Here is a 24,905-nt window from a genome sequence, read left to right as displayed (position 1 = left end):
CTTGTAAGATACAATTTCTTCCCACAAATCCACCTTGAAATTTTACATGTAATTCTTGTACTAATACAGGATCCCTGAACTCAAAGGTAATGTATTGCTGAGGTCCCTACACCAGTGTGATTGATATAGTGACATGTGGTACAATACCGAGTAAGTCAATTTAAACCAACTTGATCAGAATTCCAACAAGTTTCTTCCTGACTGTCAAACATGAATTTCTTCCCATATTGTTTGTTGTCCCTGTTCAGTACAGAGCTCACCCTATTGTGAATGAGAATCCATGCATAAAACATCAAACTGGCAGTGCTTGTGAAGTACGTATATATTAAAACTTAACAATAGACATTATGATCTACAAGTACACATTGATGTCACCGTTACTACAGCAATCACCTCACGGTGCAGTCTTCGTTGACTAACGGTCGCAGGGTGAAGCCAGCCATTATACTGGTGCACGTGAGCGGTATCAAAATATACTGTGGTTCAAGAGACAATCGCTGTAGCACACACACGCGTGCGGTGGGGATTGCTGAGGATGGCGACCAGACCGAGGAGTAAAACTGCTGACCCTGGGGACCTACGGAAAGTGGCCAGGGCGCACCACGCTCCGAGAAAATTTACAGAAAAAATAGCCATGATGAAGCAAAGGGAGGCGCAACACGCAGCGGCATTTGCTGAGGCCATGAGTAATATTACGCAAGTATGTATGGTTGTATAAGAAATAACAGAGTGACAATCTGTTGCGTAGATGCAGCAGAAAACAGTGGGGGAATTCGGTGGATCAATGCCCACCCTAAACGACTTTATGGATGGCCCTGTCAAATCCATTGACCTTCAGGTACCCTTCCAGTGTAACCTGGCCCTTCTGTCATTGTATATCCCTGACAGTTGGCCTTTAAGGATCTCAGTAAAGTAAAGGCCAATGCATCCAAAGCAAAACCTAGACACGTGCGACGAAATTGGACCTCTCTGGGTAGCAAAACTACAATATCCTTTATGCATACACAATCTCATAAATGTTAGTAAATATTTTGTGTTATCCTTAACTGATCCTAACGCTGATGTTGATCCATATCCAATGAATCTCACTCAATTCAATGACTCCTGGCTGCGGTGAGTTCATTTCATTGTTGTAATGATGGAACCCATGTTGTATTGGAAGTGTTTCTTTACCAGACAACCATCTTTGAAGGGTAGTAACCAGTGGTCGTTTGGTGGGGGTAGTCTTGCCAGCAGTTCAATGTAAGTGAAATAACATGTTTAGAAATTTTGTCAATAGTGAACAAATCATACTAAATTACGCCATTCTATGTTAAATGGTATTGTTTTGATGTGAGGTTCCACTGTTACTAAACTTGTGCGTTGTCATAGGCATAAATCGGACTCTGACCTGCACCAGAGTCTTATGCAGGAGCAGCAAGCTAGCCTGTTGCCACCTTACATGGGCACACAATCACTAGAATATCAACAGCCAGTTCCTATGTCTAATTATATATGTCCCTCCATACCATCAGTACCATTGGGGTACCAACCATCCTTGTCTGTCTCCTACAATGCAGATTCATCCCACAAGTTGCAGAGGAGACCAAAGTGTGAGTATCAGTTGTTCATGTGGAAACTCTATATTGTTTCATGTGACTTGAAGCCTTATTCACGTAGGCCAGAAATCAGGTTAACAGCCTTCCACTGTAATTGTTAGGTTAGGCACAACATAACATCCATACACAGATATTAGAAATTTTCACTTATGGATTAATCTACTTGTTATGAACTTGTAGTTAATTAATGGTACATGTGTCTGATCAAGTACATGTACTACTGTAGTATCAGACCCCTGGGATTTATCATCCTCAGACAGTGCAGCACTTCAACAGGTTAGGTAACTGTGCTGTTGTGCTTTGTCTGACTGCAGTATCACCTCTAGCAACAAGCTCTTACTCGAAAGAGACCCAGCTCTACAAGTTCTGCTCTGACGAGGTTTTCTTGTGTAATGTCTATAGTGTCTGTTTACCATTTCCCCCCCTTTTAGTTTAGAACCATTTGTACCCATTTCTAATGATGATAACTACACATTGCAACCGCTTACAAGTGTGCAGTCCAAAATTAGTTCTTCTTTGCCGGATCTTACAAACACAAATTTTTCTTGTGGTCTAGACAGGCCAATTGATGAAGACCGGCCACTGGAGAATGATGGCTATTTGTCCAACAAGACGACCCAGAACCAATATTCTATGGGTAACCAGGATCACCATAAAGCATACATAGCATCGTCCTATATACCAAACACTGCTGCCATGTCCACAGGTTCTAATAAGACATTGACATCCCCGACGTTTCGTACTATTGCGTCAAATAACTTTCATCCAACTATCAATATTGCTTCGTCGTCAACCAGTTTCAGTCCAACTTTTAATTCACTTAATGTTATGAGTTCTTATTCTGGAACCAACAGTTTCAACCAGCTTCCAACAAGCACCAGCAGCAGTATGTTCACCTCTCAACCATTTTCCTGTGCAGCAATGCTAAGTAATGGTCCTTCAGCATTCTCGAGTTTGGGGAAGACACATCCAACCACAGAGCCAGTGACTTTACTGCTTCCCTCAGTGGTAACAAATGATACTTCTCATAAGATAGCAGGAACATTGTTTGACACTTGTAAACCTACCCCTCCACCATCGTACACTGAACACATGAGACAGACTGCAGTTATACAGCACAAAATGGCATCCATTAGTGTGTGCAACAATGATGGTGACATGCTAATAAGGAGTCACTCTGATGAAAACTTGGCTGCTCAAAAAGGACTACACCAGAATCCATTCATGGGCAACATGATGAGTGCCAGTAGTGTTCCCAGTATATATGTTGAACCAAATGAACAGGTACCGTTTGACTATGATTTCTCCCTGAAGAATACTCCACCTGATAGCCCATCAGAGTCAACAACTGCCAGTTATGCATCGTCTCCACCACACATGAGAACTAACTTTGATCATCCGATTTCTTACCCTGAAACTTATTGTGACTGGCCGCTAGGAGGGTCAGATAAATTAACTGAGAGGTCATCTCTTAGTCACCATAAATCTCTGACTGAACTGAGCATGATAGCTGAGGAGCCACACCACCAGAGACCGCCACTGTCTCACCAACTCTCACTTCCCTCAATAAGTATGGAGAATGAAAAGCCTATGGACCAGTCATACAATAATATATCTTCCTTCCCCATGGACGACAACGATCTTGAATTTGAAGCTGACTTTTCAGTACTTGACAATACACAACTGCCTGATTTGACTGCTTCGTATTGATACATGTATGATGCACATGTTGTATATTTGTAAGTTTTGTATATAACAATGTTGAGAGCTCTATATTCTACACACATGCATACATATTTTAAATTTAAATTTTGTCATTAAAAATATGTCACTTTTTTTGTTCTCACGGCACTAGGAAAACTCCAGTTATTGTGGCTTAGGGGGTTCATCAAGAAGCTTAATGGATGTATCATCAGTTCTCCCCATAAAATCTTTCCCACTCATATCAGTGATGCATGAACACTCCATTATGGCTGAATCTGACATCTGCAACTAAAGTTGACAAAATCAACAAAATCCAGTTTTATTACTTTGTATAATGGTGTGTATTGGGGGCAGTGGTGAGCAAAGTATGGATTATTGTCCGCTCTGTTGTAGGCAATGAGAAATGCCCATCGTCTCCTATCACTTCTGTTTTGATCACTTGTGTGGAGGACATTACAGTGGAAGAACAGTGCATCACCAGGATCAAGCTCTACGTGGACTAATGGCAATATCTGTGGCAGAAATCACTACATACATGACAGGCATATGCCATAAAGTGTACCTTCTTAAGCTCATTGACTCGTTCAAGGTCAGCTCCATTTTGTTCCCCCACTGCTACATGATCAATTCTGCCAGCCAAATGTGATCCCTTCAACACCTGTAATGTAAGCTTATTGGAGTTTTATGAGTTGCAAGTGACCTTCAAACATCCATTTTCCTGGTCGCACTTATCAACTGCAATGAATACAGTACCCATATTAGGGAAAAGGCAACCATTTCTATACCAGTACCTGTAATGTCACACAATACACTGAATGATCCATTAGAGCCAACACATACCCATAATCCTGATGCCATACAAATGACCCTCCAGTGTGAGGTTCTTTCATGATCAGTTTTGTATGGTAATGATAAACTTCACCACCTAACAACTTGAGAGGAAAGAGTTAATCTATGTGAGGTAAGAAAGAGTCTTATACCTTTTCCATTGTGCCAGCAACTTTTTCACATCTCGCAAGCATCCCGGTAATATCATTACCTGGATGTCTCCAGAGACATAGTTGGATTTTTCTACCATGTCCATCGTCTCTTTGAAAACTGTGTTTCACCACTCCATCGTCATTTTCTAGGGCTCCCTTGAGCTTATCTAACTCTTCAGGCTTCAACAAAGACCTTCAATTTACAACAGCTCAAGTTACAATCATGTTTGGCCTACGTACTAATATTAGGTCTATAGGCCTAAATATAGTTATAGGCTGGTTCCCTTTAATATATGTACAGCCGTACGACACCAACAAGTAGGAATCTAAACCGAACTATATACAAAAGTCAGGAAAGTGGGCGTGGCTAAATACTTACGACCAACTTGACAACAATGTATCCATCACGTGCGAAGTCTTCCCTCATCTCTTCTGTTAAATTAATTCCGAAGTTGGTGCCACATTGTGAACATCTGGGTTCCTTTGCACAGGATGCCGCTCCGTCATTATCCATTACTCCCAAGGCGTTGATCTTGAAATCTAGTGTCCAGTCTCGTCACGTGCCCAACTTAATAGCAGTGTGCGCGCTTTAGCGGGGCCGCACGAGGAGTTGGAGAAAATGTTAATGTTACCATTATGATGTTACCCATCATGAATCACAAATAAAAAGTAAACAAATGGCTAAGAACTGTCAATGGCAAAACTAGACACACTGACACACATTAAGGCAGCAGGTCAATTGCCCTATTTATTGTGGTTTCTTAGATTCCTCAAGAAAGGAGACTGACACATCATCAGTGTTCTTCATAAAATCTTTCCCAGTCATATCAGTTATGCACGAGCACTCCATTATTGCTGAGTTAGATACCTACAAGAGAATGTCACACACTAGCTCTCTCACTATGGGTGTGTTACCAACACCTTGTGTAGTGGTGTGTATTGAGGGTGGTGGTGGGGAAAGGTAGGATTATTATCTGCTCTGTTGTAAGAAATAAGAAATGCCCATCGTCTCCTGTCACTGTTGTTTTGACTACTTGTGTGGAGGACATTACAATGGAAGAACAACGCATCACCAGGATCAAGCTCAACATGAACCAGTGGCAAAACCTGCGGCATGTAACATTCATAGTGTTATACTGTGCATAAAGTGTTATACTTCATGAAATATACATACCTTCTTAAGCTCATCCACTCGCTCAACATCAGCTCCATTTTGTTCACCAACTATGGCATGCTCAACCCTGCCAGCCTGGTGTGATCCCTTCAATACCTGTTGTATAATTTATCAACTAGAAAATCTCGACATGTGAAAGAGTTATAACCTGCAAACATCCATTTCCTTTATCACACTTGTCAATTGCAATAAAGACAGTACCCATGTTAGGGAAAAGGCAACCATTTTTGTACCAGTACCTGTAATGTCACACAATACTGAATGTTCTATTAGAGATATTACCATTGGGGAGGCAGTACTAGCTCTGTGCTATACTCAGCGACTACATGTTACTGTCATCCAGTCCTGCTGTCGTCTCTTTGAACAAGAAACTTTGCTACAGCCTACCCAGCTGTAAAATTGGGGAAAGATTGTATGGAAAAACAGCTGATGGCTGACCATTTCTTCCTCGATAAAATAACAAGCAAAAATCAATCCAATACTTACCCATAATCCTGGTGCCAAACAAATGACCCTCCAGTGCGAGGCTCTTTCATGACCAGTTTAGTATGATAATGGTAAACCTCACCACCTAGCAACTAGTAAAGTAGAAACAGAAAATCAGTTTACAGTAGGTAAAACCTCTCTTACATCTTCCATTGTGCCAACAACCTTTTCACACCTCGCAAGCATCCCAGTGATGTCATTGCCAGGTTGATTCCAGAGGCAAAGTCGGCTTTTTCTACCATGTCCATCATCTCTATGGAAGGTGTGCTTTGCTACACCCTCATCACTCTCTAATGCTCCCTGAAGCTTCTCCAACTCCTCATGACTCAGAAGAGACCTTTAACAATAAAACAACCTGAAGTTATATATATAGCAATAAGAAATTGACTGGTAATTATTTATTTCATTGTTGAATGGTGCTTCTTTTGTTGATAAGCTGTAGTACTGGTAAGGACTGTCATGCTGTAGATAGTCCCCAAGGGCTAGTCTAATGAACCATGTAAGGTTGCTGCAATTGGTCTGCCCTGCTGTAACTGGTCCCCCCACTATCAGTTCTGTATTGTTAAGGGTTGCAGCTAAGACGTTTCATGACATAGATCAGTCCACACTGGAAGTACATGGGCACGCATAAATTTCATGCAAAATGGCATTTATAAATTTCATGCAAAATGGCATTTATAAATTTCATGCAAAATGGCATTTATAAATTTCATGCAAAATGACATTTATAAATTTCATGCAAGACGGCACTTCTTAAATGGCCTGTTAATAAAATTTCACTTGCAATTTATTGCTGTCGCTGCTGCTATGATGTTGTTGTTTTCACTGTTCGTAATTCTGCTATTTGCTTGCTGCTTTGTGTAATTCTGCTACTTTGTAGCAGCAAGTAAAGCAACATTCAAGCAGTAGTGGCAGTTGGGCAGCAGCCGCAAGTAATATAGTGGGATAGCTAGTCTTTGTGAATACCATGGGGTTTTCAGCTGACATTACCAGGTAGTAGTAGCAGCAGTATGCAAACAAACAGCACCAGTATACCAGTATATACCAAAAGTATCATTTTCCCTCCATAATTTCCGTTCTGTAAGATATACCCCAGCAGGAACCAATTACGGCAGAGAATAACCTATTGTAGCATTGTAGTCAATAAGTTGCAGTGCTAAAAGTCCAGATACAGTTGCCATAATTGGACTAATCTTTTTTTTTTGTTTTTGGGTGAAGGAGGGACTGGTAGCAGCATAACAGAACGCTGAGCAAGACAACTCGATAAGTCCATAGTTTGTACAGCATTGTGACAGTAGCCTCAAGTGGCTGGATGTTGTCACTGAAACCAGATCCCCCATCCAAATTAGAAGGAAAAGCATTCTGGCCACACAAGACTATTGTGACAGTAGGTAATACAAGTGTATATGCAGTTTTAAACAGCAAGAGTTGATAATATGTAAAGGTCTCTCTACATTATTAACTCTTGCTTACAGCAATCCATGTAATACATTAATGCTACAGACTCCTCTTGATGGGCGTGGCTATTAAAAACTAACTTGACTATTATATAGCCATCACGAGAGAAGTCCTTCAGCAGCTCGTCTGTAACTTTGAAATCGGTATCGTTCTGCGAGTATTTCGACTTCTTTGCAGCGGGAGCTTCTCCTCCGTTCTCAGCCATGTTCGCAACGGTGAGTGTTATTTAGAATGATTTCGGGAGGTAGCTGACGTCTTGGGACTCTCTTACACTATCTGAGAAATCCAATTATAAATACATATAAATACATGAGATATTTATTAAATACATTTTGAAATACTTAAATATTGGGACTCTCGTACACCGTGTTGGGTTTTGCGTGGGCGCTGGCTACCCCCCGAATGATTTAGTTTTAGTTATTTGATTATTAAGTTTCGATTGAACAATTCCACTGGGGACCTGCTTACTAAGTAATCATGATAACTATCATCGTACAGTCGTGGTACGTACTGGTGGAATTTTAATTTGTGGTCGTACTCTGCCGCGGGCTGATGATGAATAATTTTTCGTATCGGGTTTCATTTTGCATTGGAAAGCCTCTAACGTCATAGGCATAGCTAGGTGAATTCAATAAGCCATGAGCTGAGTCAATCTCATACACACACATCAGTAGCTACATCCCACCACACACATAGCCAAGCACATAACTAAATATTGATTTTACCTTCCCTGACTCTAACCTGTCCTGCTGTCAACAAAACCATCACATGATGCATGTTTGTCTGATGTGTCCTGGTGTACCGATGGTAGCTATTTTCTTATTACTGATCATGAGCTATGCATTATTAGATTTGTACATTCTGATACTTTACTGCTGATCACATTAGAGAAAACTGCTAATCCATCCATCAAAATTCTGGTTTAGGCTGGATGAGTTCTCGTAAGCATGACACAGGCTATGTATATAGAGACACACACTACTAGTATAACCTGTGCATAAGAGTAGGCCTGTTAATACTCTCTGTCAAAATGCAGAATAATAAAAATTATAGTGGTGCCGGATCCTCTCATGCAATCTAGGTAGCTATAGCTTTGGAACAGAACCTGAATGGCATCTCTTTAACAAGTATAGTAGAGCTACTATATCGAAAGTATATGCATGCAATTTTGTAGCTAACACCTGCTAACACCTCTATGTGCATGATCATGACTGGAATGTGTTGTTGCTGGATATAGCCACACTTGCTCAACCAGGCCTGCATACATGTGCCACGAGAGATTTAAGTACAAAATACATTATACTTGCTAACAATAATTGTTTCCATATATTTATTGTTTTGCCCACGCAAGGCTTATAGATTCCTAAGACATGTCATCTTGTTCTTCATAAATCCTTCCCAGTACAAACATTATTTGCTGAATTAAATGCATACATGTGTGAGATCAATGTCTATCTATGACTGTTCTATTAGAGTATACTTTTGATTGCTCTGTAGTATCTCAATCTTTTAGGTACTAGCTTACAATGTTCTTGCAATTTGCATGTGTCAGTTTTAATGGTCCTGCCTATTATGAGCATGAATTTCAAAGAGTCTCAGGAAACTCACAGCCACCCTGAATTTATGTGTTAAAAACCTTGTGGTAGTGTGTATTGATCAGTGGTGGTGTGGTGATGGGCAATAGCAGGGTTATTGTCTGCTCTGTTGTAGGACTGAAATAAGAAATGTCACTTTGTCTGTTTTGGTCATGCACTGCCGTGTGAGGACAATACAATGGAGGAATAACACATCCGACCCGGATCAAGCTCAACATGAACCAATTAATGCACACATTAATAATACAAAAAGTTTTGGATATAATATATACTTTTTTTCAGTTGAGTTCATCGGCTTGCTTGACACTCTGCCAGCCAAGTGAGATCCACCAGAAAATTGGATGCAAAAAAGATTGAAAATATTCAAAAACATCTATTTGTGAATATGAATATAGTACCCATGTTAGGGGAAAGCATGGGTAAGGTATACCGTAACGGTATACCTTACCCATGCTTTCCCCTAACATGGCCTTATGGCGTATATATTACACCAATACCTGCATGTTGCACAATACTGAATGCTCTATTAGAGAGAAGCATGGCCCGGCCATTGGCTATCCTGCGTCAAATATGTCAGCATAACAAAAGCATAATAGGCTAGAGTGCTATATGTCGTCAGCATGAATGGCATATTAGGTGGATGTATCAGTGGCGGATCTAGATGGATTTCTGGGGTTTCGACAGAACTGAACCCCCTTTTAGGTTTAGCTCAATGGCAGTCTAAATACATAAACATTGTTGCACTGACAATTTGTCACAGCAAACAACTATATACCACAGCATTTCAGTAGCATGCATGCAGTTTCACTTAACTAACACCATTTATAGCTATTAAACCCTCAGCAATACTTCTCCAGCTGCATTAAAAACGATCGAGATACTCTAATAGAGCAGTCAAGTAACTAATAAAGCAATCAAAGTTCCTGACTCCTAATTTTCAAAAATTTCTTGTGTCTGTGTCTGTGCCTGTGTGTGTGGGGGGGGCATGCCTCAGACCTCCCTAGAATTTTTCGCACACCTACTACTACCACCATAATTTTTGGGCACCCCCAACTGTAGCATTCTTCCGCCTCCTATACAGTGGATATGTCCACCTTCTAAAGTGGAAACCCCCCCGCTTAATAAATTCCTAGATCCGCCACTGTGTATTTCAAATAATAGATTGATACTCCCTAATAGAGAACCTGCAATAGAGCACACACCTTAGAACGATACTCTCTAATAGAACAGTCACTTTGTAGCGAAATACTCTAATAGAGCATTCGCTGATTAAAATGTTCCAAGATAATTGTAAAAATTGAAAATACTGGGAACACTGAAGAGCATAATAGGTGAAAAATTTGGGCCAAGTTTTGAGTGTACTGATTTGACTTAGACCTAATTGACTACTTATAATTCTGTTGCTGCAAAATGATTCCCGAAAATGAGGTTTTTTCATGCAGCCTTGTGTCAGTTGTGTGATAATGTTAACAATTTGAGAGAAAAGACAGTCGATCAGTATGATGTGGAAAGCTGGCAGTGATCTTCCTAACACCTGCCATATGCTTTATACCAACAGTGCCACATCTTGCTAGCAGTCCATGCAGTGATGTCATTGCCTGTAGGCTGATTTCAGAAGTAAGCCTATCATGACCAAGGGTGCATGTATTGGGGAGGGGTACTTGGGGTGCTGAAGTATACCCCCTTCAAATTTTTTACACTATGGCAAATTATTATGCTATCTAGAAAGCTAGTAAGTGTAATTGCAAGAGCAAGAATGAGATATGGTCAAAGTTATATTTTTAGGAGTAAGGATAACATCTGAAGGACCAGGTGTTGTGCGGTACAGACCTTCATCACTTGTGCTGTACTGATATAACTGAAATACTCTAATAAAACAGTCAACTACTCTGAACTGCCGTAAAATTGTGGCTATATAAGGGGGAAAGTAAATTAAACATTTTGATATGCAGTACACCATCTGCTATCTCAGTCAAATATCCTGCTATATACCACTTATATCATTATTGGTGCTTTAAAAGACCATCCCCGCCAATAACTTCTCAGTATAGCTAACTATGCATATACTGCAATCTTAGCTACAAACTTATACTTGAGTCCCTTTTGCAACTAACATCAGTGAAATCAGTTTTTATAAACTTTCTTAAAAACAATGAATGTCTGAGTACCGGAAATTATCAATTTGAGCTCTACACATATAGTTTTCTGTTAATTGTGTCAATTTGGTAGCTAGTAAAGTTATAAATCATTTTAAATCCAAGGAGATGCTAAAATAACCATACTAGTAAGAACGAGTTAGACCATGCTGATGTCCTTACTCTGATAAGTGATTCTAGCTATATAGTTTGCCCTTAGGCTCCCTTTGATGCGGAAATACAAATTTAAGGGGTTGAAATTCACCACATTTATATCCTGTGCCTTTTGTATAATAGTGACAACTAAATTCAATCTCATCAGAAGGCTAAATTTTCAAAACTGACAGATGAAATCCTGGATCTGCCGAACATCTCTGAGTGTGTTTTGCTACTGCATCGGTTCTCCTGAAAAGTATTTACTAAGACTGAGTATGGTATGATCTACTGATACTGAACACCTATTTATTCAGTGTGTCACAGTAGCGAAACCCCATAGGCTAGGAAGTTGTAAACCTTTACTAGAACAGATTAACTCATTCCAACTCTATTTATAACAAATTGTACATAAATAGCTAGCTACAGCTGTTTTTAGTAGGAGCTATACAAGGTCACCTATAATGTATTCTAAAATACTCTTCTCAGTTGGGATCATTTCAGGCCATCCCATCCACCCTCCTCCCCGCATGCATGGCAATTTCTTTCTGCTTCCGGCACTTAGGGTGCCGCGCGCCCCGTCCGACTTTAGGCGTTATATAGAATAGCATAGTTATAATGTGCATTATTTAGAATTCCACGCTTGGTTACTAGCCGCCCAAAAGTTGGCCAAGAGATGAAATGTCTAAAAATGATATTGAACAAGCTAAACCGAGCAGTGTAACAACAGCAGTGTTGGGTGTAAACAAAAATGAGCTCTCTTGCAAATCAGAAGAAATATTACCCGACTCTAGCGAGGGAGATACGCAGAAACCAAATGATACAGACAAAGTGTCGTCACATAAAATGACAAGTATTTCGCGTAACTTAGACAAGAAATCTTTAAGAAAGTTAACTGATAATGAGAATGACCAGCCACAGTCTAATTTACATGTGAGATATTGGACCTATTTGTTTGACAATCTTCACAGATCAATTGATGAGATATTCTGTGCCTGTGAAAGTGAAGAAAACATATCTGGATGTCACGTATGTGAGCATGTAAATCCTAGTATTCTATCCAAAAAATCAGAAATTTCCTGCAAAACAGTCGTCAAAAAGCAAACTGCTAATTAGTATACATAGATAAGGCCACTTCAATTAAATCTTTTGTTTCTTCAGCCCGACTGACTATATTTTTCTGTGCAAAATGTTTACGTTCACACGTGATCACCTTGCAAGTAGAGATAACATCACAAAGGGTTTGCTTTAAACTCATCACAGTATCTCACTATATAGCTGGCTACTGACACATGGTACAGCAATCATAGTGTAGCTTAGACTTGCAAAATCACTCTTTAGCTAGCAAAAAATTAATATTTTAATTTTACCAGCCTACCATTGTCCCGAGAAACATAAGGCTTAGTTGAAGTGGCCTAAGCAAAAATTGTTAGATTTTTTTTCAATGTCCTATAAGATTTATGCTTAGTTGCTGGCCCCTCAAGTCTCTGCCCACAACCTGCATTGGTTCAAAAGGAAACCCTTTAAAAAGCCTATAATATATGCTGTTGTGTATTATTTGAGTGTCAAAATTACCTGTACCTACTGGCAAGGTACGAGTTTATGTATTTTACTGTAATTGCAATAGACATACTTGTATACTGTAGCTAGCGTGACTTTTAGCTTTATCAAACAAAATATTTGCTACACTGTTTGAAGTTTCATCATAAGCAATTTAAGGGTACTGCTATTGGTGAAACTTTGGAAAGCATGTTTATATTTTATAGTGTAATGTTTGTAATAGTATTAATTGTACTGTAAACTGTGAAATATATATGCCCTTCCTTGCAGAAGTGTATGTGTGTTTTATTAAATGTGTGCTTTTTCAACTGAAATGAATGGTTGCATCAGAGGCTTTGTGTTCACCTTGTCTGAAAAAAGTGTAATATAAAGTTGCTGGATATAGTTTTTTTTTGTTCTAATGTGACGTCTTTAGTTGTGATTCCAGTCATTTTAACTTCCTATAATGGAAGCTGTATATATGTAATGGCCAATAAGCTGTAGCCAGACACATACATCCCACCTCTAAAATCATCACTGATGTTATTGGCTGAAATGATATTTATCTGTCACAAAAAAATGGTTTTGTCAGGTATGTAATTTAAAGTCTAGCAACTCCTCCTAGCTATGTAGGAGGACCAGAAACATTAAAGTGAACTGTCTGTGACCTTCCATAAAGAGAGTACCCATGTGCAACATTTGTCAAGCACAATGTGTCAAGCTCGCATATAAATTGTGTCTTATTGTAGAAGTGAAGCACTGAAATGCACTATATATAACAAATGTAGTATAATACCATTGGGTGACCTCACTTCTGTGTACTGAACTCTGTGCTGCTTATTTTTAGTGACAGAAAAAAAGAATGTCTAGTGGGCAAAATGTATTGTTTCCACAAGTGATGCTTAATGAATAATCAACTCCACAGTGAACACACTTTTAGACAGAATCCATCATCTTGTCCCCATCCATATTCCGATACTGGCCAGTATCTGGTTATGATGGCCTTAACATGTGTATTTTTATTATTGGTGTTACTGTGCAGACATCAAGTACAGATTATAATTATGCACAGGGGTTATGCATGTGTAATTATCTAGATTAATTAATAAACAATTAAGGGTGAGAGAGTTAATTACAGATGGGGGTAAACTGTTCCTCAGTGTACACCTCTTTTTTTTTCTTTTTTTTTTAAGACTAGAATCAGACATGTGTTTCCTTGAAAGTATCATTTTTCAAAGATAAATGCTTTTTTTCAGTTGTACAGTATGTAGTATGTTTGATGACATAAGTGTGCCCTTCACTGCAGGAAGCACTCAGAACTATGGAAGTCTACCAGCGAGATTTTGAAGAGCTCATTAAACGAATTAAGACACAAGAAGCATTTGAGTGTGCTGGTGCAGATCAAGGCAACAAGTAAGCTTAAGAAGCCAATTTACGTCATATTTGTTCTTACATAAATAATACTGTCATTTGATAAGTGAGGATGAAATTTCACTGCAGTACAGAGTTACAAACAGTATTGTAAGAGTGTAATGAAGTCCCTAAAAAGCTTACAGCTTGTAAACTACCAAGACCTAGAGAGATTCTAAGTAACACTTCTATCTGAAATGGTTTCATATTTCACTTTACTGTATGTGGTTTTTAATGCCATCATCATCTTGTAACTTTTCTGCAAAAAAGAAACCCTATAATGATATTCATAGGCTTATAATAGGTTAAGTAGGAAAGAGTTGAGAGTATTTATTAGTTGACATAATGATAAACAGGTAGTAATTAACAATGGTATGATAAAGCTCTCAGTACATGATTTTTACAAAAATCACAATTGTTATGATTAAACTAATAACTGAAGCCTTCATAGTACAGATATTGATTGTTTTGTTTTAGGCCTCCTTTAGTGTGGGAAGTTCGTGCGTCACCACCAAGAACAAACTGTCCAGTAACTCTCCTGCTGCAAAACGAAGAGCCAAGGGCTGTGTCGCCATTAACTAAAAAGAATAGAGATCCCAAACGACGTATTGATTTTAAAGATGATAAGCAGGTCGAGATGTCAACACCTGATAATAATGGAACAGCTTCATGGGCGGATATGGTAAGAAATGGACACCGGAGAGTTTCACAGTCTAGCAGTGGGGCCAGCAGCCCCTCACTGTCTCAACGAAATACAATCGATAGCAAAGATAATGGAGCCAAGAAAGAGAACAGAGAAAGAAGTAGCAAGGAAATGTCTCTTGGTGCAGTTTGTAGAAACAAAACAGATACTTCAGGCAAAGACAGCAAAGAAAGCAGTATTGCAGACTTATCACATAAGACCTCCAGTAGTAATAGCACTTACCAATCTGTTAAGTCAAGCACCAGCTCTAAAATACTAGATGAAACTACACATCACTCAGTAATAGAGAATAGTAGGAAATCTTCAGTTAACTCTGACAAGAAGTTAAGCACTGAAACATCATCACTAGAAGAAGACATTGACAGAGAACATCTGAAAGAAGACAATGATGATGAAGGTTGGGAGGTTGTATCACGAGGCAGAGGCAAGCCCCTCAGAAAGCCATACAATAGGGTACAGAGTGTGGCGACTGCTGGCCCTACTGATTATAATGATGATGGTGATGATAAAAATTTTAGTATAAAGGAGAAAAGGAGTGAATGTGTTGATCTTGATGATGGTGAGAGTAAAGTCAATCATGATGATGATCAAGTTGATTATGATGTCAATGAGGATGTTGATGGTGACTGGCAGTATCATCATACTTCAGTTGCCATGGAGATCAGTGACTCTGATGGCAAAGACATCCTTGATAATCGTAATAATTCACCAGGGACAGCAGATTGTAGTAATACAGACGAGCCAGGTGTACAGGTTTGCTAGCTACGTATGTGTTTGTGTGGTCTGTCAAGTATTGTATTACTCTAATAAAGGATCTGATGTAATGTGTAACATGTGTGTTAATGTAAGCTTTGATTTCCATTACAGATTCCTCTGTCCGACAATAGCTCAGAATTTGGTGACCCTGAAATCACGTCTGGTGGTATATAAATTTTACTAACTTTGTAGATTTTTACATTGTGCTTTAAGGTACTGGAAAGTCCATTCTGTCACAGAGCTGGCCAGAACGAAGCAGCTCATTCTTGGAGGCCTACTCCACACGGCGGATGGCTCCCACATACCAAAAGTTGATGTCACCTCAAAGAAAGAAGTAATAGTGTGAATAGCACTGCCATAATATTATCGGCTGCCACATAAATAAGATACCACAGAAATTACTTCCAAGGAGTAGTATTTCAAGGAATAATTTTTCAACATAATGATAGCTCTTGATGTGGTATATTCATGTAGTTAATTTGTTGATGCTCTCTTCAAAATCAATCATAAGTAATAGTGTGCTATACCAATTACCAAGTAGTAATAAATTTTACATCTTGTATTATTCCTCTCTGTGACTAAAATAGCTTCCACATTTTGAGTTTTAAGCTTTTGTCATCTCAAATTTCAGTCCTCAATAGAGCATGTGCTGGTTGCTAGAGTAGTTAAGTAGTGCAAAGTTTTTCAATGTTGGTGTTATCATCTCCTGCACAGCTTTACACAGCTTCCCCTGTTATACAGTAGTACATGTTATGTCACCATATTGACTGATTAGTTTGTAGTAGTTCATTAATCTACATTGTGTGGAGGCCATACCAGCATGAGTAGATCACATAGCAATGTGTATTATGTGAACCATCAAGTGTGTAACCACTCTATGTTTATTTATTTATTTCTTTTTAACCTTTCAGACCAACAGCAGAGTCAAAACAAATCTTGGATGAAAAACTGGTTCGTATGTATATTCTCTCTCCTTTAATTCTTTTATCATTTTTGTATACATTTGTCGCATGTGCACATAGTGGGTGATGGGACCTTGGGTGCCCACACCTTCACCTGTAGGACACGGTACAGCTTCCTGTGGGTTACTAGTCCTGCTTCAGGAGGATTTGCCTGTGCTGACTCCTAGCACCTGAGGTGTCCCAGTGCTGGCTCACTGGGTAGGCGTGACCATGCTAGCACAGTAGCCGAAGGCTTTACTTTGCTTTTTGCTGCGTGTGTGGGCATGTGTGTGTGCGTGTGCATTGTGCTTGCTTGCGTACATGCATGTGTGTGTGTGTGTGTGTGTGTGTGTGTGTGTGTGTGTGTGCGCGCACTGTGTGTGTGTGCGCGCGCACTGTGTGTGTGTGTGCGCGCACTGTGTGTGTGTGTGCGCGCACTGTGTGTGTGTGTGCGCGCACTGTGTGTGTGTGTGCGCGCACTGTGTGTGTGTGTGTGCGCGCACTGTGTGTGTGTGCGTGTGCACTGTGTGTGTGTGTGTGTGCACTGTGTGTGTTACATATATACCAATGAAATGGTTACTATCATTACACAGGTCAAGACTAGACTCCAACGAGACAAGGTAAGGGAAAAAGTTGTAGCTGGTTGTCATCATTCAGCTGCTTGCCATACAGGGTGACTGTGACAATGAGGATGTGACCGAGCAACGTAGAGCACTCATTGCAGAGAAACTACAACGTGCTGAGATGAAGCGCGTGTCTCTCTTACAAGAAAAGGTCAAGAAGGCTCAGGAAGAAGAGGCCAAGGTAACACTACATCACTATAAGACTAATGTCACAAAATATTGTTACTATACCACTTAACTTATGTTGTGTGACGGTTGTTTATACTGTAGCTTAATGAGATAGCATTTATTAATACACTGGAAGCCCAGAATAAGAAAATAGAAGTCCTGGCTCGACATCAGGGTCATGAAGCAAGGCTACAAGATATTCAAGTTAGTTGGAGACTTCTCAGTAAATACTCCTCATAACTGTATGTGACTATTAGGAAGAGAGACAAAGAAAGAAGGAAGAACAGCAAGCTAAAGAGGAAGCTGCTCAGGTACCTAGTCTGTCTCATTAACTGTAGTGGAGATTGTAAACTACAAAGGAACGTCGACGTACTCTGGAGGCAGAACGATTAGCCAAGCTATCCGAACTAGACCAGAAGAGAAAAGAAAATGTATGCATTCGTGTGTAATAATAATTTATTTTGCATTGATGTGGTTTGCTTAGTCATAAAGTGTAATCTGACATGTAGCATGATTTAAGCCAATGATTATAGGGCTGGCTTAATCAGTCATAATTAATGTACGCTATGTCATTAGGATGCTAGAGTCGAACAATTAATACTTGAAAGGGACAAAGCTAGGGAAGAAGCAGCCAAGGAAAAGGCTAGGTGAGTTAACTGTCTGTACAGTTTCAGTCCAAACCATCCATGTCTTGTGTGTTGTAGGGAGAGGGAAAGGAAACTGGAGGCTAGAAATGAGGCCATTACTTTGTCCATTGCAGAGTTAGAGAAAAAGATTCAACTCAAAGTACACACCAGCTAAACTGTAGCAATAATTTAATGCCATTATATGTAGCAAGATGAGTCTTCAAAGAGATATGATCTGCAACTAGAGCAGAGAAAAGAAAAGGTAACGGCAGGAAATACGGTGGCCTTGAGTTATCATTTTTGCAATACTAGGCTGCTGTAGCTTCCAGACATGTCTCCCCTGAAGATGCTCCCAGGGTTACTCCTTATGAGAGGAAGAAATGGTGTAGTGTGTGTAGTGTGAAGATAGTCTCAGAACTGTACTTACTGAGCCACTTGAGGGGAAAGAAGCATCAAGAAGCAGTGGCGTTACTTCCTACAGAACAGGTAAATCTTATAAGGCACTTGTCTCTTTTGTCTGCACTTTTGGGGTGAGATATGTGGCTTTACTGTGATGCGATAATGGATAGTATTTGTGCTGCTTCTATTGTGTGGTAGCTTTTATGTATATGTGCAAGAAACCACAATGTAATCTGATATTCTAAACTTGTTAATAGATGTAATTTGACATCACATGTATGCGTGTCATCATTACAATGTAAATATTTTAACTATTTCACTTTTTTTATATTTGTATTTTTTGCATCCAATAGCACTGTTAGGGTATCTTGATTAAAAAAATAACTGAAACAAGTTTTTTTTTTTTTGGTCCGTGGACTAATTTTAATTGTTTTATTTTTTAACAGTGTGTCACTGTGGTCACTTGACTTTTGTGTAGGAGCATTCAACACACCACACACTGTTTAAATATTTTATGACATGACAAATATAATGATAGCGCAACCTTTTGTTTTACTATCTATAATTTCAGCTGTCCTGCCTGTGGGCATTAAGAGAGAATGGTAGTTCATTTTCATACTTTGGTTTTCAGTTGGCATCCAATAGTAGAGCCATACATAGCACACCTGTTGTGTAAACTCCTAGAACTTCAAATATCTGACATCATACTTAATGGACTCTGCTGTTTATGCATTTCCTCTTTGGCAACTTGGCAACAGAATGATCCTGCCCTGTTGATCTCGGACATATCAGAGGAACTAATTAAAGACGAGATAACAATGGAGACTGCAATTGCCGAACGAGTAAAAGCTGGGAAAAAACGTGGCAAGAAAATTAAACAAAGAGTGTCCACCAGGTAACGGGTGTTATGTATGCCATCATGTCTACCATTATTTGTGCAGAGCGAAGGATTACGAGAGGACTCCTCGTCCTGTAAAGCAAAATTACCAATCAAGGTTACGACCTCGGTAAGCCTTAGAATGCACGCATACGTGCAATAATTGTATTGCAGTTTTCAGAAGTTATTACGAGACTTAAACAAGATGGTTGAATCAAACGGCTCAAACATCTGGGACTCAGCAGACGTACAACACCTTGACAGAATACTTGGCGAGCTAAAGCGTTCCTTCAGTCCACAGGTATGATTTGTGACACAAGGTCACCTATTAAATTATGATGTCATAGTTGGGAGATGACCAACTATTGTTCTGCCATCTTGGAGGATTGGAAGCATTACTCAGTCTTCTAATGCTTTACACTACAGAGTCTTCTACTAAGTGTGTTCCTGTTCCTTACAAGTTAGTGTTATGGTTACCAGGATGTGCATATCAACATGGTCCATAGGTCATTTCGACTTGTATCCATAGCAGTGGGGCTTGCTTGTGCGGGTAACCTTTACAACTCGCGACGTTTTGTACTCTCTGGTCACTTCATCCCCATTACAGACTTACTATCTTATTATCTTAGTGTAAGCCACTGTTGAGTTTCTGTGTAGTCTTAAGTGATTGTATTAATTCAGTCACAGATTCCTAATGCTTGTCAGCTGAGCAGTAGTTGGGGTGGAGATGGTGCAAAGTTGATCACAACGAGTGATCAGTTACAGTACATTTGTGGTCCCCTCCTCAGCCTCCTCGCCAGAGTGGTCGCCACAGTCGCTCAGAGTAAACTAGAGCCAATAATGGAACAAGCCCTGCATGACTTTGTTGGGTAAACAAGTGTCACTACCTTACTAGTATTATAATAATATTTTTATTACAGCTATATAGTATGCAATGGTCTCATAGACCAATTGTATGCTTACTTCTCTGTGGTGTATGGTCCGGTTGATGATTGTCAGAGAGCTCAGCTAGTCCTGGACATGTTAAATGTTCTGGTAGCAACTACAGCACTCTTCCATTACAAGTAATACTCGATATAGTAAAGTATTAGTTAACCAGTATGGTCTATATGTAGAGTGAAGGATGTGTTTTCTGATAAACTCCTTGATGATCCGACACAGCTGATTGATGCCATGCAAAGAACAGAATTAGTTGGTAAGCTCTAGTCTAAACTGTATGTCATACTTTATCTTCATACACCAAGGTATTGCTTCTTTATTGTATGCCATCTTGCTCCATTCTGGGCCTCCAAGACACTCGACTGTACCCCCTGTGCTATCAACCTACACAACGTCTGTCACCACTGCTGCAGTGAAGTGTATTAACAATGCTGCTCTCATGAACATCAAATGGTTTCAGGTGCATCATGGTTTTATATTATTTTAATATTATTTAATAGTGATTTTTTTCCAGCAATGCTTGGGAGCTGAGGGCATTTCCTTACAATTCAGGCACACAGCAAGTTATTTGTTGTGGTGAGTGTGTGGTTAAAGCCATATATCTGGTTTATCCATTTTACACATACTTTAAAGTGGGGTTAGCAGGTCACTTAATTGCTTTGTTTTAATTGCTTTGTTTTAGTCTTTCATTGAGAATGATGATCACATTCTGTAGGCATTGCTCTCACCACTCTAATGAAGTTCTCTTACACGAAGTCATTTTAGCTATTGGCTACTTTTGTGTTCTGAATCCCGAAAATCAGGTTTCTAATGGTCACTATGCTGTGGGTACGTTAGTGATGGTCTTTGCTGTAGGTGTTTCTCCAATCTGGCCGTAGTCCGACCGTGTTACAACTATTGTGTGCCCTACCATTGGAGTACTTCACCACACCGAGGTCAGTCCGTAATGTCATTGTGCTCTGTTGTGATCCCCGGCATTCTTTGGTGACATTCCTGGGTGTAATTGAAGACAAATTTAATTGTGTTATTGATGTTTCTATGTGGTAGGAGTGAAATGAATACAGCCGCAGGAACGCATTTAACGAACAATAGTAATTGTGTACATGATCTAATATGTATAATGTGTTTCTATACCAACAGTCACATAATAGGTTATCTCCTCATGTAGGCTAGTCAATCTACTGTTCCCTACGTTTGTGTCAATTTGTTACAACAGTGTGGCCAACATGGCCATCCTCTCCAAAGAAATCGACTGCCAACTTCTGTGCAGGTACATTCAGGTAAGGTTATTATTATGAGACACATGGCTTCTCTTTGTACAGCTGTTTCTGTTTAGTATAATTATATATCAGTACAGGCAGCCTATTTCCTTTTTTATGCCATGTACCCATCCTGTTTACTTTTTTTGCTATTGTTTTTGCCATTTAGGAACAGATTGATACCAGCAAGGAGAAAAGCTTAGAACTGAAGTGTTTGAGTGATCTGCAGTATCGGTTCCCCTTAGAACATTGGAAAAATGCCTTACAATTTTTTCAGACAGCTCATCACAGTCAATAATATCAGTTTGCATTTACGTATAAAATGTTAATTATGTTTTGTGACGTATAACTGGTGTATTAAATTTTTACACAACGCGCATTGCTTAATCTTAATATCCGGAATCTTTCGATTCGCAACTCCGTTGACTGGGCGACGGTACTTTAAAATAGAAGAGTGATGCTGGGTACTAGTAAATCATCAAAGTCAGATATGAACGGGTGTGCATTCGAACCCGGTGCAGGTATAATGCTTAACTCGTTACCTAACGTCGAAGAGCTTTTTGCACTAGATACCTGCTCTATGGCGACGAAGCTTTGCCACAGATGCAAAGAGCCTATTATGGATAGATTTGTTATGAGAGTGCATCCAAACTACGAGTTCCATCCAGCTTGCTTGAGCTGTGCTTCGTGTCATTCAACGCTGGATGAGACCTCCACTTGCTTTGTTCGCAATGGTATTCCTTATTGCAAACCAGACTACTTCAGGTATTTGCTTGCAGCTGTAGTGGCCGAGTTATAGATCTCTGCATAAATGATCCATGTCTTTGATAGAATTAACATATCGCATGTAGCTAAGTTGATCACTTATAGCAGCTATTGTTTGTTTGCTATAGGTATTTTGGTGTGCACTGCCATGAATGCAGAGAGGTAATAACTGATAAAGTGATGAAGGCTGGAGACAAAGTCAGTAATACCAGTTTCCTCTACAATGCAGACCAGTGCATCATCTATTTTTTTTACTAACGCAGGGTTACCATGTGGATTGCTTCAAGTGCTGTGTCTGTTTGATGAAGCTAGAGCCTGGTGATTACTACACTACCTACAATGATAGACTGTACTGCAAGGATGATATTGAGTTTCTACTTGGTGATAATGACACTTCAAGCTCTGCTAATGGTATGTGTGTACAAGTACTAGAACAATTTGTTGCTACTATTACAATTGTATGGTGGTCTAGTACTAAGAAATGACCTGATTTAATTATTGATATATATTGGACATAGCTATGATCTATTCAACATAGTATATATATATATATAAGACACTATAGCGAACTGCTTAGTATGGGTTTTCTTAGTATAGATTTGTAGGAAGTTATAGCAAGTTCTCACTTAATATGTATAACAAAAGGTTACCACTGATTGTGGTCATGTGGTATACACACACCATCAAACCACTAGTGGGTTATACCACAACCCAAACTCTAGTCTGATTTTTGTAATGGCTCTCTACTATTTGCACATTAGAATTAGCTTATATAAGACATTGTATATAGTACAGGCATTGTCTTTCTAGTAATGTGATTTTAAGTGATTTTATAGGTACCTGTCACTCCTTCACAAAAACCCTTTGTAATATGTTTACCTTAGTACATTCTATCACCTCTCATGCATGACTGTGGTTAAGTGCTTTTCTTGTCCAGACACTTGTTAATGTAATATCAGCTTTATCTGCATTCACGTTGATCGCTCCCTTCATACGTACGTACTTTGTAAATGAACAAAGATGTGAGCCTTTGCCGTGCACCACAAACTATAATTATATTATGTTTCTTGTTTCTAGCCTTATATAGATACTGTGGTGTCATCTAATATATAAACACACGTACAATGCAGTACACGCCTACACCTCAAATAGAACAAGGACACTGTCTGGTCATTGAATAAGACAACAAGACAAAATATCAATATACTTGAGTTCCATGTTACATATAGGCTTTGGTGTAGACCATTTTGGCAATGATGCTGGCAGTAGCTATACTATAGTTAAGGGTGTCTGCATCTCAATGATTTTGAGCATCATCACATAGGAAATACCCCTCCTTTGTGTCCCACATATACGTGGCTTCTAGGATTGATGCCTTGTGTCTTCATCCTATATGTTGCTCCCTCGTATGGTATGCTACCTCCGTGCTTTGTGTAAATATTTGCTTGTGATCTCATTTTGAAACAGATAACTTAGTCAATATATTCTGTATGTGTTTTTATAGAAGGAGGAAGCCCTACCAGTGAAGGTTCATGTCCTCTCCCTAGTCCTCCCGGAAAGAAGTCGGAGAAGACTCCTCGTGTGCGTACTGTTCTGTCAGATAAACAATTGAAAATATTGAAGGCAGTTTATTCTCAAAACCCAAAGCCTGATTCGTTAATGAAGGAGCACCTATGTGAAGTGACCGGTCTCAGCCCCAGAGTTATTAGAGTCTGGTTTCAGAACAAGCGTTGCAAAGATAAAAAGAAAATATTACAAGACAAGGCTATGGAAGAAGCATCGCAACTCCCATCAATTGTAAGTAAATATTTCAGTAGTTCTCAACTGGATGATAACTCTTTTTATCTTTAGGCAAATCCACCAATTACGCCTCTCACTCCACTGACACCAGATACCAGCTCAGAAATGACTTTTCCCACTAGTAACATCTTGTCGGGATCAACCACTAATTCTTTCTCACACACAACACTACCATCAACAATCACCTCTCCTTCACCTATGAGCAGCTGGTCCACAATGAGCTGCTCATTTGGATCATTCACTTCAAGTGTGGCAATCAGCACGGCAAAGTCCAGCTGTGCTGTCACATCCCAATAAAATACTTGTATCCCGTTTTTACAGTTTGCTTGTTGTGTTTTGTAAATAGCTACTTTTTTTTACTGTTCGTTATCTCTATTTCCCCACATTGTAGCTATATTATTTATTTTCCAACAGGTAGCTAGCTAGCTACTTACTTAGCTATATTATTTGTATTATGTATATGTGTTTGAGCTATCGATTGCATTAAATTATTATGATCTAATTAAGTAATTTGTTGTTCAGTGTACATAGTATGAGCCTGATCTAATTGTGTTATTATATGGCCTGCATCCATGTTGCTGGTAGCTTCATGTAAACAGTACTAAGCAGTTTTCAATTCCAATTTGGCATTTAGTGTTCCTGTTGACTCATAGCTATATAGTTTCAGTAGTCCAAGATCTAGTCTCTAGCTAAACACTTACATGTTTAGTTAATCTCTAGGGCTTTCTAATACAGCAGACACAAAGGCAATTTTGAGATGCCTTAAAATGCAACACTATAGTGTCTTCCAATCAACATGCAGGTCCCAAAAGTATGC

The 24,905-nt window shown here is 39.3% G+C and overlaps 5 protein-coding genes and 1 long non-coding RNA gene across 8 annotated transcripts; 3 read left to right on the top strand and 3 right to left on the bottom strand.

Annotated features, from left to right (window-relative positions):
* Nucleotides 1-58: 58 nt before the first annotated feature.
* On the bottom strand, nucleotides 59-604 carry LOC136260903 (uncharacterized). The gene is made up of 3 exons (XR_010703751.1): nucleotides 376-604; nucleotides 171-261; nucleotides 59-106 (listed from the first exon to the last, which is right to left on the bottom strand). It is a non-coding gene; the product is annotated as an uncharacterized lncRNA (long non-coding RNA).
* Nucleotides 438-3,434, top strand: LOC136260894 (CREB-regulated transcription coactivator 3-like). Its single transcript, XM_066054799.1, has 9 exons — nucleotides 438-700; nucleotides 749-838; nucleotides 889-987; nucleotides 1,058-1,113; nucleotides 1,177-1,242; nucleotides 1,372-1,592; nucleotides 1,825-1,874; nucleotides 1,925-1,977; nucleotides 2,030-3,434. The coding sequence occupies exons 1-9, from the start codon at nucleotides 536-538 to the stop codon at nucleotides 3,306-3,308; spliced, it is 2,079 nt and encodes a 692-aa protein (XP_065910871.1). The 5' UTR covers nucleotides 438-535; the 3' UTR covers nucleotides 3,309-3,434.
* LOC136260900 (L-proline trans-4-hydroxylase-like) lies at nucleotides 3,315-4,824 on the bottom strand. Of its 2 annotated transcripts, none has more exons than XM_066054809.1 (7): nucleotides 4,662-4,824; nucleotides 4,283-4,475; nucleotides 4,143-4,234; nucleotides 4,003-4,093; nucleotides 3,865-3,960; nucleotides 3,629-3,814; nucleotides 3,315-3,584 (listed from the first exon to the last, which is right to left on the bottom strand). In XM_066054809.1, the coding sequence occupies exons 1-7, from the start codon at nucleotides 4,685-4,687 to the stop codon at nucleotides 3,465-3,467; spliced, it is 804 nt and encodes a 267-aa protein (XP_065910881.1). In that variant the 5' UTR covers nucleotides 4,688-4,824; the 3' UTR covers nucleotides 3,315-3,464. The 2 variants fall into 2 exon arrangements, with proteins under 2 accessions (XP_065910881.1, XP_065910880.1); XM_066054808.1 differs by having other exon boundaries at nucleotides 4,669-4,802.
* Nucleotides 4,825-4,904: 80 nt separating this feature from the next.
* LOC136260901 (L-proline trans-4-hydroxylase-like) lies at nucleotides 4,905-7,675 on the bottom strand. Its single transcript, XM_066054810.1, has 7 exons — nucleotides 7,481-7,675; nucleotides 6,087-6,279; nucleotides 5,943-6,034; nucleotides 5,605-5,695; nucleotides 5,457-5,552; nucleotides 5,204-5,389; nucleotides 4,905-5,150 (listed from the first exon to the last, which is right to left on the bottom strand). Exons 1-7 carry the CDS (start codon nucleotides 7,603-7,605, stop codon nucleotides 5,031-5,033), a joined length of 903 nt encoding a protein of 300 aa, XP_065910882.1. The 5' UTR covers nucleotides 7,606-7,675; the 3' UTR covers nucleotides 4,905-5,030.
* Nucleotides 7,676-11,887: 4,212 nt separating this feature from the next.
* LOC136260008 (S phase cyclin A-associated protein in the endoplasmic reticulum-like) lies at nucleotides 11,888-21,916 on the top strand. Its single transcript, XM_066053601.1, has 29 exons — nucleotides 11,888-12,312; nucleotides 14,129-14,235; nucleotides 14,710-15,688; nucleotides 15,803-15,857; nucleotides 15,905-16,025; nucleotides 16,603-16,642; nucleotides 17,226-17,252; nucleotides 17,305-17,436; nucleotides 17,526-17,627; nucleotides 17,681-17,734; nucleotides 17,783-17,854; nucleotides 18,000-18,070; nucleotides 18,128-18,209; nucleotides 18,258-18,311; nucleotides 18,362-18,535; nucleotides 19,207-19,343; nucleotides 19,390-19,455; nucleotides 19,500-19,626; nucleotides 19,673-19,785; nucleotides 19,832-19,955; nucleotides 20,007-20,194; nucleotides 20,246-20,389; nucleotides 20,441-20,520; nucleotides 20,570-20,724; nucleotides 20,779-20,840; nucleotides 20,980-21,067; nucleotides 21,120-21,199; nucleotides 21,433-21,544; nucleotides 21,693-21,916. Exons 1-29 carry the CDS (start codon nucleotides 11,965-11,967, stop codon nucleotides 21,819-21,821), a joined length of 4,023 nt encoding a protein of 1,340 aa, XP_065909673.1. The 5' UTR covers nucleotides 11,888-11,964; the 3' UTR covers nucleotides 21,822-21,916.
* Nucleotides 21,902-24,590, top strand: LOC136260009 (insulin gene enhancer protein isl-2a-like). 2 transcript variants are annotated; one of them, XM_066053603.1, is made up of 6 exons: nucleotides 21,902-22,044; nucleotides 22,093-22,288; nucleotides 22,417-22,486; nucleotides 22,552-22,699; nucleotides 23,793-24,085; nucleotides 24,140-24,590. In XM_066053603.1, the coding sequence occupies exons 1-6, from the start codon at nucleotides 21,981-21,983 to the stop codon at nucleotides 24,383-24,385; spliced, it is 1,017 nt and encodes a 338-aa protein (XP_065909675.1). In that variant the 5' UTR covers nucleotides 21,902-21,980; the 3' UTR covers nucleotides 24,386-24,590. The 2 variants fall into 2 exon arrangements, with proteins under 2 accessions (XP_065909675.1, XP_065909674.1); XM_066053602.1 differs by having other exon boundaries at nucleotides 21,946-22,288.
* The last annotated feature ends 315 nt before the right edge of the window (nucleotides 24,591-24,905 follow it).

This window comes from Dysidea avara, chromosome 7, assembly GCF_963678975.1.
Source record: "Dysidea avara chromosome 7, odDysAvar1.4, whole genome shotgun sequence".
Taxonomy (NCBI): domain Eukaryota; kingdom Metazoa; phylum Porifera; class Demospongiae; order Dictyoceratida; family Dysideidae; genus Dysidea; species Dysidea avara.
This window is presented reverse-complemented; position numbering and strand designations above follow the sequence as displayed.

Bases quoted from the DNA above. Each gene is read 5' to 3' on its own strand.
- LOC136260894 (XM_066054799.1), top strand. From the start codon at position 536: ATGGCGACCAGACCGAGGAGTAAAACTGCTGACCCTGGGGACCTACGG. The intron at 839-888 runs GTACCCTTCCAG...TATCCCTGACAG, and splicing joins TCAAATCCATTGACCTTCAG to TTGGCCTTTAAGGATCTCAG. The intron at 988-1,057 runs ATATCCTTTATG...ACTGATCCTAAC, and splicing joins CTCTGGGTAGCAAAACTACA to GCTGATGTTGATCCATATCC.
- LOC136260900 (XM_066054808.1), bottom strand. From the start codon at position 4,796: ATGGATAATGACGGAGCGGCATCCTGTGCAAAGGAACCCAGATGTTCA. The intron at 3,961-4,002 runs GTCACTTGCAAC...CTTACATTACAG, and splicing joins AGGAAAATGGATGTTTGAAG to GTGTTGAAGGGATCACATTT. The intron at 3,585-3,628 runs GTAATAAAACTG...CTTTAGTTGCAG, and splicing joins AATACACACCATTATACAAA to ATGTCAGATTCAGCCATAAT.
- LOC136260901 (XM_066054810.1), bottom strand. From the start codon at position 7,605: ATGGCTGAGAACGGAGGAGAAGCTCCCGCTGCAAAGAAGTCGAAATAC. The intron at 6,280-7,480 runs GTTAGTTTTTAA...TTATTGTTAAAG, and splicing joins GATGGCTATATAATAGTCAA to GTCTCTTCTGAGTCATGAGG. The intron at 5,553-5,604 runs GTTATAACTCTT...ATTATACAACAG, and splicing joins AAGGAAATGGATGTTTGCAG to GTATTGAAGGGATCACACCA.
- LOC136260008 (XM_066053601.1), top strand. From the start codon at position 11,965: ATGTCTAAAAATGATATTGAACAAGCTAAACCGAGCAGTGTAACAACA. The intron at 15,689-15,802 runs GTTTGCTAGCTA...TTTCCATTACAG, and splicing joins CAGACGAGCCAGGTGTACAG to ATTCCTCTGTCCGACAATAG. The intron at 16,643-17,225 runs GTTCGTATGTAT...ATCATTACACAG, and splicing joins AAATCTTGGATGAAAAACTG to GTCAAGACTAGACTCCAACG.
- LOC136260009 (XM_066053602.1), top strand. From the start codon at position 21,981: ATGCTGGGTACTAGTAAATCATCAAAGTCAGATATGAACGGGTGTGCA. The intron at 22,289-22,416 runs GTATTTGCTTGC...TGTTTGCTATAG, and splicing joins TGCAAACCAGACTACTTCAG to GTATTTTGGTGTGCACTGCC. The intron at 22,700-23,792 runs GTATGTGTGTAC...GTGTTTTTATAG, and splicing joins CACTTCAAGCTCTGCTAATG to AAGGAGGAAGCCCTACCAGT.